This window comes from Myxocyprinus asiaticus, chromosome 34 (assembly GCF_019703515.2).
Source record: "Myxocyprinus asiaticus isolate MX2 ecotype Aquarium Trade chromosome 34, UBuf_Myxa_2, whole genome shotgun sequence".
NCBI classification, from domain to species: domain Eukaryota; kingdom Metazoa; phylum Chordata; class Actinopteri; order Cypriniformes; family Catostomidae; genus Myxocyprinus; species Myxocyprinus asiaticus.
In genome coordinates this window covers 20,925,868-20,944,758 of record NC_059377.1, presented here as the reverse complement: position 1 = coordinate 20,944,758, position 18,891 = coordinate 20,925,868, and the positions used below count along the sequence as shown (strand labels likewise).

The following is an 18,891-nucleotide window of genomic DNA, read 5'->3' as shown; positions in this document are numbered from 1 at the left end:
ATATTAATAACTACATTCTTGACCAACACAAACTTGGTATGGTTTTAAAGCTTAGAAGCTGTACTTTACAATGCATGTAGGCATTATGACCAAATACTGAACAATTGCTTTGAAATTTGCAGAAAAATCAGAAGTGTTCCATTTTGATAATTTATAATATATATATATATATATATATATATATATATATATATATATATATATATATATATAAATGCACTGTACATATAATTGCAATCAGTAGAAACATCAAACTCTTTTTTTTTTTTTTTTTTACTATCAGACAAAAAAAAATAAAAATAAAAAATATCGCTGAGTAAATGACATTTTTGTTTTATGTGAATAGGTGTTCACGTTTTCACTAATAACTTAATGAAAAATGAACAGAACATAAAATATAGGATTATCTTTCAAATAAGCCCACACACAAGGTAATGCATAGATCATTAGATAATCCACATGAAGCACAATGTTAGAAATGGCTACCAGGAGATGGTGCCAAGTACATGACACATACTCAATGATGCAGACTGATGTCTAAAGGCACTCATTCAGTGAAATCTCATTACTAAAATCATGTCTGCATGCTATGCAAACCTTTAGTCATTGTTTTGTTTGCATGTGTAATCAGTTTTTATATACAATTATTATGTTTTATTTGTTTGGAGAGGCTTCTGGACTCTTGGAGACGTTTTTGTACTCTAGAATAAATTATGTTTTTAATTTTGATTGCTTTGTCGTATCAACACAATTTTTTTTTTTCTCAGTTACAGCTGACATGATTGGGAACCAAGCAAAAGCAGTTTTTCACAGCCATCTTATTTACACCCATATATATATATAATGTCAAATCAGAAAGAATTGAAAAAAGGGTCTTAGGTTGAGAGTTTCAGAATTTGTCATAATCTATATCATTAAAAAATTGAAAAAAGTTTTCTTTACAATGATAGTACCAAACACTTGACCCCCCTTGTTATTTTTTTATTAATTTTTTTGTTGAGTTATAAGCCCTTAATTTTGGGTATGTCACCGAAACAGGAAATATTTAAAAACACCTTCAGTGCTTAAAGGGTTAAAATAAAGTCCTACACAAGCATGGTTGTCCAATAATTGATGCCTTGCTCCCATGTTTTAATTATTTATTTATTTAAATTAATTGTGATCGTTTAAAAGTTACATTAAACTTACCAGCTTATATTATAGTTGGAAGTAACAATATGTTGCAAATTCTTTCTGGCCAATGTGTCTTTTGAATTTTGATTTAGGTCACCCATTAAAAAGATTCACTGGCTGCCGGTTGATGCACGTATCAAATTCAAGGCTCTGATGCTGGCATACAGAACAGTCACTGGGTCTGCTCCAGCATACCTAAAATCATTTTTGCAGAGCTACGTTCCCACCAGAAGCCTGCAGTTGGCTAATGAGCAGCACATTGTTGTAACAACACAAAGAGGCACCAAAACACTTTCTCAGACTTTCGGCTTCACTGTACCTCGGAATGACCTTCCCAACTTCATCCGTGAAGCAGACTCACTCTCTGTCTTCAAAAAACAGCTAAAAAAACATATTTTCCATGAGCACTTAACCATGCACTCATAATATATATATATATATATATATATATATATATATATATATATATATATATATATATATATATATATATTTATATTATGAGTGCATGGTTAAGTGCTCATGGAAAATATGTTTTTATTTTATATATATATATATATATAATTACACACACACACACACACACACACACACACACACACATATAACAATTAGTTCCGGTCCTTGAATCTGACTGGACGAGAGACGTTCCATGAGTGCTGATGGTCTCACACCATCATCACTCGGACACTTCACTGTGTGTATCACTCCGCTTGTGTTCGTGCCACTCTAAACTAAAGTGTAAAGGCAGTGCAGATGTGTTTAGAGATATGTCTCTTTACATTTAATTTTGTGACATTACATATTTTAGCCAGCAGGTGGAGGCAAAAGACCATTTTTGTGTGTAATATGAGCCAGTTGGTCAGCGTCATTCAGTGTTTATATTCAACAGCACTTCCACGATCGCTCGTATTACTACTATACTACTAAAGCTAAGAAATAGCTTTAAATGGCTTTAAACTAACAACTTCATTATTAAGGCTTATCACAGCTGAGAAACACAACAGACTGATTAAGTACACAAACTCAAGGTGCTTACCTCTTACCTGACTTTCCACATTGGAGAGGACAAAATGGCAGAGGACATTGCGTTTTCTATAGTGAAAGACTCTTGCGCACCGGCTACTGAGAAATAGGGAGGAATACCCCCGCTTGGACAGCTGTTTTTCCACTGAGAAAATAGGATGCATTTCACCAAAATGACATTATCTTCAGAAAGCTGATTAACACACCACAACATCATCAACAGGTTCACACACACACCATCTCTCTCTCTCTCTCTCTCTCTCTCTCTCCCACTCCCACTCTGTCTCTCTCACACACACACACACACACACACACACACATCCTTGTTTCTCCAATAACATGTTAGAAACAGCCCAAGCTGTGATACTAGTAGTTCTGAAGTGATGTTTTTGAGAGGCTTGGACACATCATTTGGTATGAACCAGCAATGGCAGATTCTGATCTGTCGTGTAAGAAAGTAGTTCCATGGACAAATGCGTTTTGTGACCGTACTCAGTTTTTCCAAAAAAATTTTTTTACATTTACTTGTTCATTGAACTGTTGCAATATCACACTCGCAATCATGCTATATGGCCCTAAATCAGCACTACTGTGATTACCTAAGGCCGAATCACAGCAATGCTGATATAGGGCCATATCGCACTCTTGCTTGTGTGATATTGCTTATATATATATATATATATATATATATATATATATATATATATATATATATATATATATATATAGTTGCACTCTAATCTGTCTTGGATACTACTATCTGGTGCTAGTGAAACTTTGTAATGCAGCACTGTTCGTACCGCTGTCTCCTTAAGATGAATCGCTTATGATGTTTTATTTCTCTTTTGTAAGTCGCTTTGGATAAAAGCGTCTGCCAAATGTATAAATGTAAATATAAGATTAACTGCAGGGAATAGTTAGGCTACACTGTCGGGTCCTGTGTAACTATAGCAGCTATTTAAGCTTTCAAGGGTAAAATAAAAAAGAAATCTGAGAACATTAAATATTATTAAATAAAAAATGGACAATTATTTAAAGTGAAGGTACAGACCTGTCCAGAACAAGTAATATAGGCCAGGCTTTTCACTGATTGATGGAGTCACACACAGTAATTAAAATTTCATATTGAGTACAATATTTTATAAGAGGTCGTTGACAACTATGCAAAAGATAAATGCAATTAATTCTGAGTGTATTCTGTACTGAGTTATTAAAATTAGTCAAATTAATAACCAAGGGTGGCATCAACTCCCCTTTTCTGTTTTCTTTCCAGAGTTACCGTGGAAACATCTCATTGACCAATGATTAACTAAAGAGCTGTGGCAATAGCAAGGGCAGCTGACAGTGTTAATATTTTGGACCATATGTTCATTTAACTGGCTCTTTTAATTTAATATTAGTGCTCTATAACTTTGCAGAGGAAAAAGAAAAGGTCAGTATAAATTAATACTATAGTAATTTTAATAATAATAATAGTTATTTAAATGCACTTTGGGTTTGCTCTTAAATTATTACTTGGACAAGTTCTTAATATGGAAGCATTTTATTGAACTAACAAATGATTAAATACTCTGTTTGATCAAATAACACATTAATACATGTAAATTAATAATAATAATAATAATAATTAAAAAAAAAAAACTGGCAAAAATATTAATCATGCTAGAAGGTGGTAAATTACAGAGCATTTGCAAATGTTCTACATCTCTCTGTTGATATTCAAGCAGATTTACTGATTGAAAAAGTGAATAAATATTGAAAAAACATTCACACTTTTGTTCTAAGTTATTAAAGTTAAGATCTTTTTAAATTAGACCAATAATAGCATGCACATTTGTACAGTCTGATGCAGTATTTGTCTATTCAAATTAACTACATTAATTCTCAACTCAAAGAAAGGCCATTTGTATCCACTTTTTTGATTAATTATCTCTCTCTCTCTCTCTCTTTCTCTCTCTCTCCACAGCTCAAAACTGCAGTCACACACTACACAGTCCAAACGGGACAATAGAAAGCCCTGGGTACCCGTATGGATATCCCAACTATGCCAACTGCACATGGGTGATTGTGGCACAGGAGCACAACCGGATACAGTTGGTATTTCAAGGCTTTGCTTTAGAGGAGGACTTTGACATCCTTTCAGTTTATGATGGGCAGCCCAGTCCAGCAAACCTACGGACACGGTAAATACATTTAAAATTGTTATATGTGTAAATGTCAAATCGAATCTTTGGCAGAAATTGATAACATTGAAATGGCTTGCTAGCATTTCTTGCTAACAGTCAGAAAGTAGAAAAAACAAACGATAATGTAGGCTACAGAAATGGTCAACTGGTAGCATATGGTCTTGGTTTTAAAACTTTAGAGTGAACTGTATAAACTTTGGATAAACTACAGTGTTTGGAAAAACACGTTTAATGTGATGTAAAAGGACATAATTTGTACTCCTATGTCTAACTGTCTGAACACTAAAGCCCACTGAAATGCTTTTTACTCTATCACCAACATGAGCCTCAATGTCTCCCTTGTGTACTCAGAAAATAAGAAGAAACTAAAATGATTCAAGCTCAAATGAATGACCAAAACATCTTCTGGGGGAGTGTCCTTGGGGCCTGTTTTCCATTCCAACGCTACCATTTTAAAAAGCTTGCCTGCATTCATAGATCCTATTGTAGATACCATTTTTCCTAATGAAATGAGTTGTATAGAAGGTATTGCTTTTCCCTACCTTTTTTATGTTACATCTTCTATTTAATAATATGTGTGTGGGAAAATATGTCCACAAGGGCACTTTGAAGATTAATTTTTTTATTTGTATTATTATTTTTTTTACTGTATGCATAGATTCATGGACAGCCTCTCCCATAGCCTCACAATTTCACAGCATTCTTTGAATGTCAACCTTGTTTGAAAAAGGAGTTTTACCTGCCAGTACGATGTTAGTATAGGCTAAACTGCATGTCCTGTAGAAATGAAAAATATATTAAGACTCTTTGAATAGGTTATGCAATTTAATGATGTAGCTGGAATGTAAAAGAGTTCCTCAGTAGACCTTAATCAGTGGCATCTGCAGCTGTACGGCCATACACACTGTGCATACCATGAGCGCTCCGATTGACCTGAGAAACATTTGCTCTCAGAATATTTCACCAAACATGAAATGTGTCCCATATTTCTGTTGGCTGTTTAAAAGAACTAGCAATACCCAATGTGCATATGAATAATTCTATTGAGTTGGTTCTTTTCAGTGAATTGGCCAAACTGGCTTGCAAAACTGTCTGAATCGATTCGTAATTCAGTACAATTTGTTCGGATCGCTCTCTCACTGAATCATTTGTAGTGGTTTCTCACACAGTAAAACAGTATTGGGATATTTACGAATACAGAGAACAAACAGCGCTGGATACAGTGGAAATTTACCAACAATCAACTGAAACAAAAGTCTGTCTTTTTGAGAGGTAACTTTGAGAAACTTTAGCTAGTGCTGTGTCATGTGAACAAGGGGCTGTTCAAATCGAACATGTTCTTGCGTCCGCTCGCACTGTTTTTCAGTCGTTTTCCATGTAAACATTCGCTAAATGGATGTCTTTTGACAACTGCGTCTATGTTTCAATGTTTTTAGCATCTCTCACGGTAGTGCTGCATTTTTAGACGACGTGTCAAGTTAAAATGAACTTCAGCTGATAAAAATGCGTCTCGAGACACCTGCGTTTTGCTCTGTTCGTTGTTGTTGAGTGTTTTGCTTTTTTTTTTGGAGCGAGAACGTATTTGTTCTGAACGGTTAGTTGAAGAAATGCTTTTAGCCAATAGTTACATGAATGTTACTCATACTCGAGAAAAAAATAAATAATAATCTCAGTCACCAGAATTGAATGCTTTGGTGTTGTTTTTGAAATAATAATAATAATAATAATAATAATAATAATATCTCATGGGGGAGAATGCCCCCGGACCCCCTTAGATATAAGGTTGTATTGGGCAGATTTCTGTGCATACCCAGATTAAATCCTGAACATCAAGTTCTGTTCAAGTTCAACAAACTGTATTCTGTTTTCTGGTAAAGCTTTGTTGCCCACATCCTGTGACACTGTGTAGTTTTGAAACCCAGCCATCCATCTAACATGGTGATATTATGTGGAAGTTAGCAACTCCTATTACAATGTGAAGACAATGGACATGTCAATATTCAGTATGCTGAGTATTAGATAAATCTCTTTGCCTGATAAGACCCTCAAATAGCTCAAATGCAGAATGATTGCTGCAAATGAAATATAGACTTCCGTCGGTGCTAATTGAGTTAATTACACGTTTTTATTCCTTCAGTCTCAAAAGAGGTACCATTGGGTGACCCAGCCATTCCATTAGCCTAACTCTGCTTACAAATGACTTTCTAGTTTATTTTTTGTTTTGTTTTTTGTTTTTCTGTCCACTCTGAAATAGGTCCAGTGAATCATTGTGGGCCAATGCCACGCATTACCTTCAATCTGTTATCTTCAGTCTCTGCGATAGATTCACTCAATCTTGGATGGTTTGAAAGGGTTTACCCAGATAAAAAAAAATGTTTTTACTAATTTCCATCTAAATGTTTTGCTGTTATAACAAAAAAATACCATAAAATACCATATCATCCCTCATAATTTCTGCTGAATCAATTCTCAACTAAAACATAATTACATCAAACAGAAAACATAGTGACAAAAACACACACAGCTTCAGTGTCTCTCTCTCTCTGCGTCTCTTTCAACTGCAGCTCTGCTCTCGGCTTTATCCCACGCCTACTCACGCCATCATCACTCACAGCTGGGCGAGATCATTCGCCCCAGGTGCACACCTCAGCCTCGCTCCACTCCGTCCTTGCTCCGCACCCACTGGCCTACCACATATGGTTTTATCCACCCAATTATGAAATTATTACTTTGGAATTAAAGCTGTTTGCTTGTTGTTTTGGGTGGATTGCAGTGTGTTGTGTAACCAGAATGGCTTAACCAAGGCTTCTGTCAGCTTTTGAGTCAGCATGTGATATTTGCCATGCGATTGAATGTTCTACTTTGAATCATGTTGTGGGATGTAAGCCTTTTTTTTTATATTTGTTCGTGTTCAACTGTAATATTACTTATGGGTACAACTGTTGGGAAGTTGACACATAATGTGTCCATGGACGTTTTGTTTCCATATCAATATTTTAGGTTAAATGTATAAGGGAAATTATAAGTTCCTTTTCAACATTTCTTCATGTTCTCACAATTTGTAATAATATTTTTGCCTGCACAAATTGATTTTAAATGGTCCTTTGGTGTGACAGGATTTTTTTTTTTTAAACAAATATTGCATTTATACTGTAGCCTCATAATTAATGAGGTCATAAAAGCTGCATGCATAAATACATATGCACTGATCAGCCACAACATTAAAACCACTGACAGGTGACGTAAATAACATTTATTATCTTGTTACAATGGCACCTGTCAAGGGGTGGGATATATTAGGCAGCAAGTGAACAGTCAGTTTTTGAATTTCATGTGTTGGAAGCAGGAAAAATGGGCAAGCGTAAGGATCTGAGCGACTTTGACAAGGGCCAAATTGTGATGGCTAGACGACTGGGTCAGAGCATCTCAAAAACGGCAGATCTTGTGGGGTGTTCTCGGTATGCAGTGGTTAGTACCTGCCAAAAGTGGTCCAAGGAAGGACAACCGGTATATCGGCGACAAGCTCATTGATACGAGTGTGGAGCGAAGGCTAGCCCGTCTGATCCGATCCCACAGAAGAGCTACTGTAGCACAGATTACTGAAAAACTTCATGCTGACCATGATAGAAAGGTGTCAGAACACACAGTGCATCGAAGCTTGGTGCATATGGGGCTGTATAGCCGCAGACAGGGTTGGGAGGGTTACTTTTGAAATGTATTCCACTACAGATTACAGAATGCTGTAAAATGTAATTTGTAACGTATTCCGTTAGATTACTCAAGGTCAGTAACGTATTCTAAATACTTTGGATTACTTCTTCAGCACTGGTAGATTTTTTCACTTGTTTTGACTATAAAAGCTCTGCCAGTACAGTAAGACAAAATACACGTTAAATATACATTCTCTGAAAAACCTAAATATCTAATGCAGTGTTGTTTCTAAAACAAGATCAATCAAATTGGATATTTTTAGATATTTTTACAGGAAAACAATACAAAAATGATTATCAAGAATACGATTTTTGCCCTAATATCAAAGAAATTAAGATCCAATGTGAATTTTCTTGATAAAAAAAATATGATCATGTCTGGTAATGTGCATGTAAAATGGCTAGAAATAGCATTTTAGCTTAGCGTAAAGCTGACATTTCTTCTGCTCCAAACTTACTTCAAACATACTTCTCTGTCTGCTCGTATGAATATAACACATCATAAGAACGTTTTTTACCACTGTTCAAATGCACTTTGGATCGCATCATTTATATGTATAAATGTTTTCCATCTGAAAAGACTAAATATTAAATTAAACAAATTAAATAAAATGCAAAGTAATCTCTTCAGTAATCAAAATACTTCTTGAATGTAACTATTCTAAATACCAATGATTTAAATTGTTACTGTAGTGGAATACTGTTACTTATATTTTGTATTTTATATACATAATCCCGTTACATGTATTATGTTACTCCCCAACCCTGGCCGCAGACCAGTCAGAGTGCCCATGATGACCCCTATCCACCGCTGAAAGTGCCTACAATGGGCACGTGAGTGTCAGAACTGGACCGTGGAGCAATGGAAAATGGTGGCCTGGTCTGATGAATCACGTTTTCTTTTAGATAACGTGGATGGCTGGGTGCTTGTGCATCAGTTTTCGGGGGGAGAGATGGCAGCAGGATGCACCATGGGAAGAAGGCAGGCCGGCAAAGACAGTGTGATGCTCTGGGCAATGTTCTTCTGGGAAACCTTGGGTCCTGGGATTCATGTGGATGTTACTTTGACACACACTACCTAAGACTGTTGCCACGTACACCCCTTCATGGCAACAATATTCCCTGATGGCAGTGGCCTCTTTCAGCAGGATAATGCGCCCTGCCACATTGCAAAAATTGTTCAGCAATAGTTTGAGGAACATGACTAAGAGTTCAAGGTGTTGACTTGGCCTCCAAATTCCCCAGATCTCAATCTGATTGAGCATCTATGGGATGTGCTGGACCAACAAGTCCGATCCATGGAGGACACCTCGCAACTTACAGGACTTAAAGGATCTGCTGCTAACGTCTTGGTGCCAGATACCACAGGACACCTTTAAAGGTCTTGTGGAGTCCATTCCTCGATGGGTCAGAGCTGTTTTGGCAGTACGAGGAGGACCTACATGATGTTAGGCAGGTGGATTTAATGTTGTGGCTGATCGGTGTATTTATATACAGTATAAGTATTTTTTTTTTATTATTTTAATTTTTTTTAGCAAAATGCAGTTTTAAATAATTTTAGATGGAGTCTATCTATAGATGGAGAATGTTACCGCAGGACAATGTCAACTATCCTATTATAAAACTGACTGTTTTATGCTTGTATAAGTAAACTGCTCAGAATTTCTCAATCTATTAATATATCTTACTGTATGTAAAGAATTCTTAGCTACTTCTTTATGGCTCTATTTACACCTGGCATTAACATGTGTTTTTTGTGATTGGATTGCAATCGGATAGCGCTTGACCACATTAATTATCAGCAATGTGTGTGGGTTGGTGTTGGCTTTTCCTATTTAATCAGCCATCGAAATGTGAGGAACACAACTGGCACTGTGGTCTTGTCTCTCAATTTATTGAACAATATCACATGAATATATTCTATTAGAATACACTTGGAATCCCTCGTCTCTCTTCTCAAATCACTATAAGCATCTTTTACTGTGGAAATTTTTCTAATGTAGAGAGAGATAATGCATTATTTAGCTGTCAAAGTGATGGAAAGGATTTTGATTATCCATTAATGTTTTTAGAATTTGCTGAACAATGGATAATTTTCAGATACCACAGCCTCTGATGTAATATGTAAGTAGCATTTTCCAATTTAATAAGTGGGTAAGTGTGATCAGATATCTATCCAATCAAAGTGAAGACATATTTGATTGCAAAGAGTAAATGTAATCCCGCTAAAGACTATCCACATATGAAATGCATGTTAATGCCAGGTGTTAAGGGGGGCTATGTCACATAGTACATGCATTTTTTAAATAATATCAGATAGTACCTATCATCTCTGGAGACGCTTGAAACAGTTAGCAGACTTCCATGGCGTGTATGTGAAGATTTCAATATCTGTCACTCTAATTGGAGCTGTGCAACTGTAGACATTGTGGAAGCACCTGTGGGTCATTTGTTTTTTATCATATACTGACATGAGGGTGATGGCTACATACATATTGTTTAACCTGTTTATTGCTAGCACACTGAGTTTTAGCCACTGGATTGAGGAAACAAATGTTTCTGTGTTGGTTTTCCCACCAAAGTATGTAGGCACATTTAGCAAAGAGTGTTCATATTATTAAAGCCTCTACAATAGTGATGCTCAACCGCCTCTAAATCTAATTTCCGGCAGAGTTTAGTTCTAAGCCTTCTCTAACACACCTGCCTGCAATTTTCCAATGAACCTAAAGACCATTATTAACTAGTTCAGGTGTTTACTAGAATTGGAACCAAACTCTGCTGGAATGTATATCTCCAGGAGCATGAATGAGCATCCCTGGAAAACATTTACACTCCATACAAGATAGGAGGGCGCTTAGAGCAATGAACTGTTGCTCAGACCTGTCAGTTGATACAGGTTCTCCCAATCTGACAAACCCCTGCGATCACCTGCATGAAGCTCATGGGCTGCTACTGCTGTCTCTACACTCTGTACACTGCTTAAAAATGTGTGTGCCTGAAATGTATACCTACCCAACGACCAGCAGATTCAGACTAGCAAGGAGGACCTTTGTAGTAAGAAACTGATATTGGTTTGAGGGGGAAGGGCAGCTTAAAAGTTACTGGGCCGAATTCACAAAAGAAGTTATACCACTTTTCCGTGCGGTCTTTCGAACAAAAACCTGCTTCTTATTTACTAACCACCTTCAATCTAATTTTACCAGCAACTAAATGCGCTGAAATGAGCTGTGGGTGTTTAAATTAAGTCATTGTCATTCTTTTCAGTGCAAACCTGCTTCTTATCTGTTTAAATTAGACTCATTATACACTGCGTTTTATTCGTAAAATTCAGAGCTATTTGCTTGATACTGCTGACACTGGAATTTTATTTAAAAGATTTGTTTGTGTAAATTCTATAGCAATCATGGCAGAAGTAATTCATCAAATGATGATCAAATGATGGAGTGCATTCTAATGTTGCATACAGTATATCCAGACAAACTTTTAAACATTCCCAGTAAAGAAATGACACGTTAGTCTGCAACATCCTTCACAACTTAGGCCACAGAATGACTTGCATAATGGAGAATTGTGCCTTAAAAATTGCGTTCGGCACGGGTTTTTTATGTGTTTGTGGGATTACCTCATTTTCATAATACCTTTAATAAAATGAGTGTTACAGCAATGCAGACCAAGTGTGCAAATTAATGACACTATCAACATGCATAATTAATTATAGACCAATCCCATTTTTACAAACATTGCAGCACATACGCAGTAAGTGGTGGCAGAAAGATGGCAAGCTATTATGTTAGATTTGACAGATTAGACAGCTAGCACTAGCTAGCTCCTCTAAATATTGCTAAAAGATAATATAGATTAAAATTTGCCTTCAGGTTTAAAGATAGCTAGGTTTGGGTACACTATTGCTAGTAAAACAGCTAGTTATAATCATTAATTAAACGAAAGTATGACACAAAGCCATCATAAATACAGAAATACAGTATGCTTAGCTAAACTATTATTATAATGATATGATTGCATACCTTTAATAAACTGTACGCTGCAATGCTGTGAGTTGGAAATTATCTCTTTAGTCTAGTCAGCTCTGTTGACAGTCAGTCTGATAAAAGTGAAGCCCTTGGTTTTTGTCATTGCGGTTTTGACAGTCAACAGCACAACACGATATTTCTTAGTTTAAACATACAATTTATAGGTAACAGCTAACGTTTTGAGGTCTGTTGGGTTAGCCAACTACAGGTTTGGTTTACTGTTCGAGCTGTTTTTTTTTTTTTTGCCACCACTTCCGACTGTGACGTAGGCAGTGACATTGCCAAAGTATTGTAATTCTGTATTACTAAATGTCCTTCCAGTTTTACCAGGGCACACTTTCTGGGACAAACCCAAACAGGAGCTGTGCCTTAACATTCAGGCTTAGAGAGATTCTATTTGCCTAAGTGCCAAGTGAAAATTAAAATATTCCTTTACTTCCTGTCTTGGCTTCCTGTATTGAAGAGTTCTTGCAGTGGGTGTGTGTGGGTCATGTGGTGCCAGGTTAGGAGTGTTGGCCACTTTGTTTAATTGCTCTTATTTATTTGTCTAACTGTAGGGCTGTGCTTCCTATTGATATATGGGTGTCTCCCCAGCCAGCTTTTATGAACGAGCAAGCATCCGACCAGTACCATCCAATCCTATTAAATCAAACTCTTTCATCCTCCTCTTCCGGTACTAAGTTAGATCCAAAACTGGTTCTTGCAGCACTGGGTGCAGTCGGTCTAATGCAGTGCATGTATGACCTGAACTGAGCTTTGATATGGTATTGGATTCACTCAATATCAAAGAAAAAAAAAAACAACAACATAGAAGTGTGCCTTGGATTCTGTCACATTTTACGCTTTGACAGAATTTATTTTGGATGATCTAATTTGGGGTTTTGTCTACTATGTTCATTGTTGATAATTGCTACTTGCCATCAGATTCAATTCTATATAAATCCTCACAGTGAGTCCAAGATAACTGTTTTTCAGCAGTAAGTTAGCTTTTGATGCTGTGGCTGCCATTTAGATATACTAACATTCAAACACTTTTACTTTTAAAACATTCCATTAAAGGGTTTATATTGCACAATGTTGGACGTTATTATGTCTTTAATGGCATCTGAAAGAGCTGATTAGAGTAGTGTGTTAATATAAGCTGCTGTTGGCTGCAGTGGAGGCAGTAGCTCATGGACTAATACTGTCCTCTGCAATTATTATCAGAGGAACACACAGGCTTCTGTAAGTGCACCCGAGGAAGAGAATGAGGTGATGATGAGCATTGAGGTGCTGCTTGTGCTTGTGTTTATGTGTGTGTGTGTGTGTGTGTGTGTGTGTGTTTACAGGTTTGGCTATACTTGTGAGTGCCAAATTGTTTTAAATGTCCTCACTAATATAGTGAAACTTGTTGAAAACCCTCTAGTGAAGACATTTTAGGTGGTCCTCACTAGTAAAACAGGTTCATATATCAACCAAATCATGTTTAGGTTTAAATCTACTGATGTGCACAGGTTTCTGTGAGGGTTAGGTTTAGGGTTAGTGTATAGAATATATAATTAGCCTGCTATGAAATCAATGGAAGTCTATGAGATGTCCTCACTAATATAGTGAAACAGACCTGTGTGTGTGTGTGTGTGTGTGTGCGCGCATATTGGACTATAGTTATTGGTGACAAAACTATGCCCAAATGTTAGCTAAATCTGACTAAATTTCCCATTGGGGACATCCTTGGGGATGGAAAATTGATAAAAAAAGCAAATAATTAAACAGTTGAAGGCATAAGTTTACATACCCCTTGCAGAATCTGCAATATGTTTATCATTTAAAATAAATAAATACATAAATAAATAAGAGGGATAATTATAATTGATTAAGCTATTTGACTAAAGAGATATACATATATACCACAAGACAAAATAATAACTGAATTTACATAAATAATCCTGTTAAAAAAATTACAGTACACACCCTTGGTGGAAACATGAAAATGCTTCACGTTGCAACCCATAAAATGTATGTCTGCAAAAAAACTTTGGCAGTAGTGTATAATCACACTGCAGCACATGGAGGTTGAAATAGAATTTCTTAAAAATACTTTAAGATTTCAGAAAAAGATCTCTTTAAAAAGAACATTAAATTATTAACATTACTACTGATGAGGATGAAGGATTGTTTTATTAATTTTGTTTTACATCCAAATCCACCAGGTTAAATTAATAAATAATATAACACTAATAAAAACTTGTTGTTGACCTGTCACACTTCATGTAGCACACCTGAAATTTGGTTACAATTAATCTGATGTTTTAGAACAAATGACTGCTTATCATTGTTCATGCATGTAAAATGCTGGTAATATAGGCCAAATTGGAAATATGTCAGTATTGTGTCAATATGCATATACAGAACATAATGGAAAGCACTGGAGATATATATTTCCAGTTTCCATGGATTTTGTTCCATTTACCATTTCTTCGTCCACATGGCTCTACATTTCCTCTATCCAGTGATTTATTCCTCAGCACCCTCAGGTACCTGATGGAAATCTCAGCACTTATTGTTGGCTGTACAATTGTCAGAACCATAAATGGAAAATACATGACTTTTCTTTTAGTTACAAAGTACAGTACACTTCCAGCCTGCAGAAAAGTTTTCATATTTCCCATGTCTGATGAGAGGTCATGTTATGGCTGCAATGTCAGCTGGCTGATTGATGAGACATTTTGTTACATGTTTGTATCTGTATCTGTACTCATTTGCATAGCCGATCATGGATTTTACAACATGTTCTTGTACTAATTAAATGTGTACAGGGCAATGACTAACAGAGATGATTATGGAATGATAGCAGGGCAGTATTATGCATGTGTATGCATGGTGCATACTGTATGTTATGGATAAAAGGTAACATCAATTAACCTCCAAACATGTTACGAAATGTCCCATCATTCTAAAAGCTGACATTGCCTCTTCTTTCACATCAGACCAAAAGGGTTTCAAGTGTTCATTATTTATCAGCAATCATGGGTAATGCCAGACTCACGTATGGCCATTTGCCAGAAAACTGGGTAAAGTTTACATACAGCTTATGATGAGCTATGGCATGTTGTTGCATCTCCCCAAGTCTTCAGTTGATTTTTTATTTTCTCTTTCATGAATTCATCTAATGTATCCCCCAATCCCCCACTCTCATCAGTCTACCCCACAAGTTCTCAAAGTGTGAAATACATTAACAAATTAAGCTTGCACCTCCTGAAAAGTGACACAAGCAGTTCTCAAGAGGAAAAGTGATAATGAGCCTAATTGATCTGGTTTCTCCATAATGAGACACCTGTAGAAGATGCCTATATGTGATTGAGCTTTGAAGGAGAAATTGTTCAGCTACTAAGATTCTCTTTTTTCAAATGTAGGGTAAACGGTCATGCAATCCTGGAAATATTAGGGCATTTTAAAAGTGGGATTTCCAGGCTGGTGAAAGTCATGGAAACTAATAACATCTTGAATTTAATGGACAAGTCATGGCAATTTTGACAGTGCATATAAACTCACTGAGCACTTTATTAGGAACACTATAGTAATCTGACATGGTCTTCTGCTCTTGTAGCCTATCCGCCTCAAGGTTCGACTTGTTGTGCATTTTGAGATGCTATTTTGCTCACTAAAATTGTACAGATTGGTTATCTGAGTTACCGTAGCCTTTCTGTCAGCTCAAACCAGTCTGGCCATTCTCTGTTGACCTCTCTCATGAACAAGGCGTTTTCATTTGTAGAACTGGTGCTCACTGGATGCATTTTTGTTTTTGGCACCATTCTGAGTAAACTCTAGAGACTGTTGTATGTGAAAATCCCGGGAGGTCAGCAGTTACAGAAATACTCAAACCAGCATCTTGCACCAACAATCATGCTACGGTTGAAATCAAATACAAAAAAAAAATAAAAAAGTTGACATTTTTTTCCCATTCTGATGGTTGATGTGAACATTATCTGAAGCTCCTGTCCCGTATCTGCATGATTTTATGCATTGCACTGCTTCCACACAATTGGCTGATTAGATAATCACATGAATAAGTAGGTGTACAGGTGTTCCTAATAAAGTGCTCAGTGTACATTTTTCAAGTTATGCTCAACTCAAAAATAATTCACATAGAAATTGCTCATTTTGAGTGCAGTCTCTATAAAATTATTTTTATGATGACCCTTATCTGGTAATCATGAACAACTTGAAAAGAAAATGTTGACATTTTATGGCAAAGTTATGGAAATTAATTTGTTAAATATCTGGGAACCCTGTGACTGTTAACTTCTGACTTATATTGTTCTATTAATGCTGGATTGTTCTGTATTCTCTTCAGTGCAGTGTTGCAGAGAACAGGAAGATATATTCTAAAAAGATGAGAGGCTAATGTTAGGTGAAAAGGCTGGCTTTCATTATTCTGAAAATAAAAAATAAAAATAAAAAATACTTTTAAATCCAAAGTTAATTAATCAAGTCAAGTTCCATCTGTGTGTTGTTTATTGTGGTGTAATTATTGGAAAGCATGCCAAAGGCAATTAAACAGAAATGAATGGTCCTCAAAAGTTTATAAGAGTCTCATGGAGAAAATGGGACTTGAAGAATCTTGCTTCCACAGGAACAAACTCTTACAAGGTATACTAGTGTGAGCTGCCCTGATAAAAAAAGACCAGCATTGCTGATCAAAAGGATATGTTGTGTTTTGGGTTTAACTGGTTTAGGCTGGTCTCCCAACCTGGCCAGCAGTAAAGTGCTCAAAATCCTCTGAAACCAGCCAACAGACCAGCCTGACCAGGGGTGTGTTTCCCCAAAGCATTGTAAGCTAACTACGGTCGCAATTTCCATCTTTACCAACATAGTTCAATGATTTGGTGTTTTCTCGAAACCATAGTTCCAACGAACATTCACAAACAGCATCGCAAAATTGTGTGGTTGGAACTACAGCTCTTTACCTGTGGTAAGAAGCATAGTTCCTTGTTAGTTTGCTGTGTGGACATCATCGCTGAGGCTTCTATGTCTTTCATTCCATATGTGTATATATATATATATATATATATATATATATATATATATATATATATATATATATATATATATATATATATATAAATAATTCTATATATATATATATATATATATATATATATATATATATATATATATAAATAATTAAATAAAACCACATTTACATGCATTTAAGAAAACAATTTATTCTGGGGTTTTGCAGAAAGTGGCATTCTGAAACGTCACGTAAGTGCAAGTGCAGCCTTTTAACCCTCTGGGGTCCGACGCATCCTGCTGGATTTTTTCCGCATAACAGCGGAAACAACTTAAAATACTCTGTCATTTTTGGGCATACAGATATGTGTAAGACATCATTAGAAACTATAAAGTGTCTACTTTTATTTGTGTACACTCACAATAACAACAAAACCTTGTGCTTTTGTAAAATAAAGAAAATAAACAGGGTGCGCTTTCAGCCGTGTCTGTCTCCGCGAGCATCTTTCTGAAACACATCACAAAAATGAACTGAAACTCCGTGAATACTTATCAGACAAACATGAAACATATGTCTAAAGAAAGCTTAAAATGTCTACTTTTAAATAAAACAATTCAAATTTAAAACACATATTCTCCTGCAATGTAATCTGTATGAAACAAAGCAAAGTACAGTTTTTCCTGGCTCAGCTCATTATCGCTAATGTGATCCCACTCACCAGCTGAGCGCGCTATTCATACGGTAATGTGCTGAGGTGATCAATGCAATTATGCAAATGGTAAACGCCCCCAACAATGCCTTAAAAAACATCAAGTTCATCATCAGATTCATTCACTTTCCTGCGCGTTTGGAAGATGGCACGCTACACAGGTGAGGAAGCTCTACAGATGGTCCTGGATAGTGAGGAAGAATTCACATTTTCCTCAGAAGAAGAGCGGGAATCAGACGAGGATCGTTTGCATTTTGAAGAGCGTCTTGATCCAGTCAAGGATACAATTTCGGATGAGTAAGTCTTTACTTACATTAGTTGACATGCTATTTTATATAAACAGGACATATTTTACTAGTTGGACTATTTCCAGACTTGCCAGCCAGGATTCAGAGAACTGAAATGTGAAATATGTCCTAATAGGCAAGATTTAGTTACATTTAAATGTTGTTTTGGCTAAAGCAGGTATTTAAATTGTATACTGTATGATATAAATATGATATGTAATATGATATAAAAATAATATGAATGTTTAGATTATATTTTAACTAGTGTTTATGCTGCCTCATTATCATCAATGAAGCTTGTGCTTGCAAATATCTGTTCGGGTGTAAATGTTTAAAATGTGCTATAAATGCCCATATTAGAAAATCAGCATATTAGAATGATTTCTGAAGGATCATGTGCCACTGAAGACTGCAGTAATGATGCTGAAAATTCAGCTTTGATCACAGGAATATATTGCATTTTACAATATATTCAAATAGAAAATGTATGTTAAATTGTAAAATTTTTGACAATATCACTGTTTTTGCTATATTTTGGATCAAATAAATGCAGCCTTGGTGAGCAGAAGAGACTTCTTTTAAAAACATTACAAAATCTTACTGATCTAAAACTTTTACATGGTAGTGTAGGTCTAAAGTAAAGTCTTTATGTAAAGAAAATGTATAGTCAGATTACTTTTAACTTAAACTTGATTTTGTGAATAAGCTACATATATTCATTCTCTCTCAGGGGAGGGGTCTTTGTCTCCTCAGGTGTGAATCACATCAATATTCAT

General features: G+C 35.9%; 1 protein-coding gene across 1 annotated transcript in view; it reads left to right on the top strand.

Annotated features, from left to right (window-relative positions):
• Nucleotides 1-18,891, top strand: part of LOC127425333 (CUB and sushi domain-containing protein 2-like) — a 463,524-nt gene that overhangs the window by 25,605 nt on the left and 419,028 nt on the right. The window contains exon 2 of the mRNA XM_051671189.1: nt 4,166-4,382. Within this exon, the coding sequence (XP_051527149.1) occupies nt 4,166-4,382 (217 nt within the window). The remainder of the gene's footprint in view (nt 1-4,165; nt 4,383-18,891) is intronic.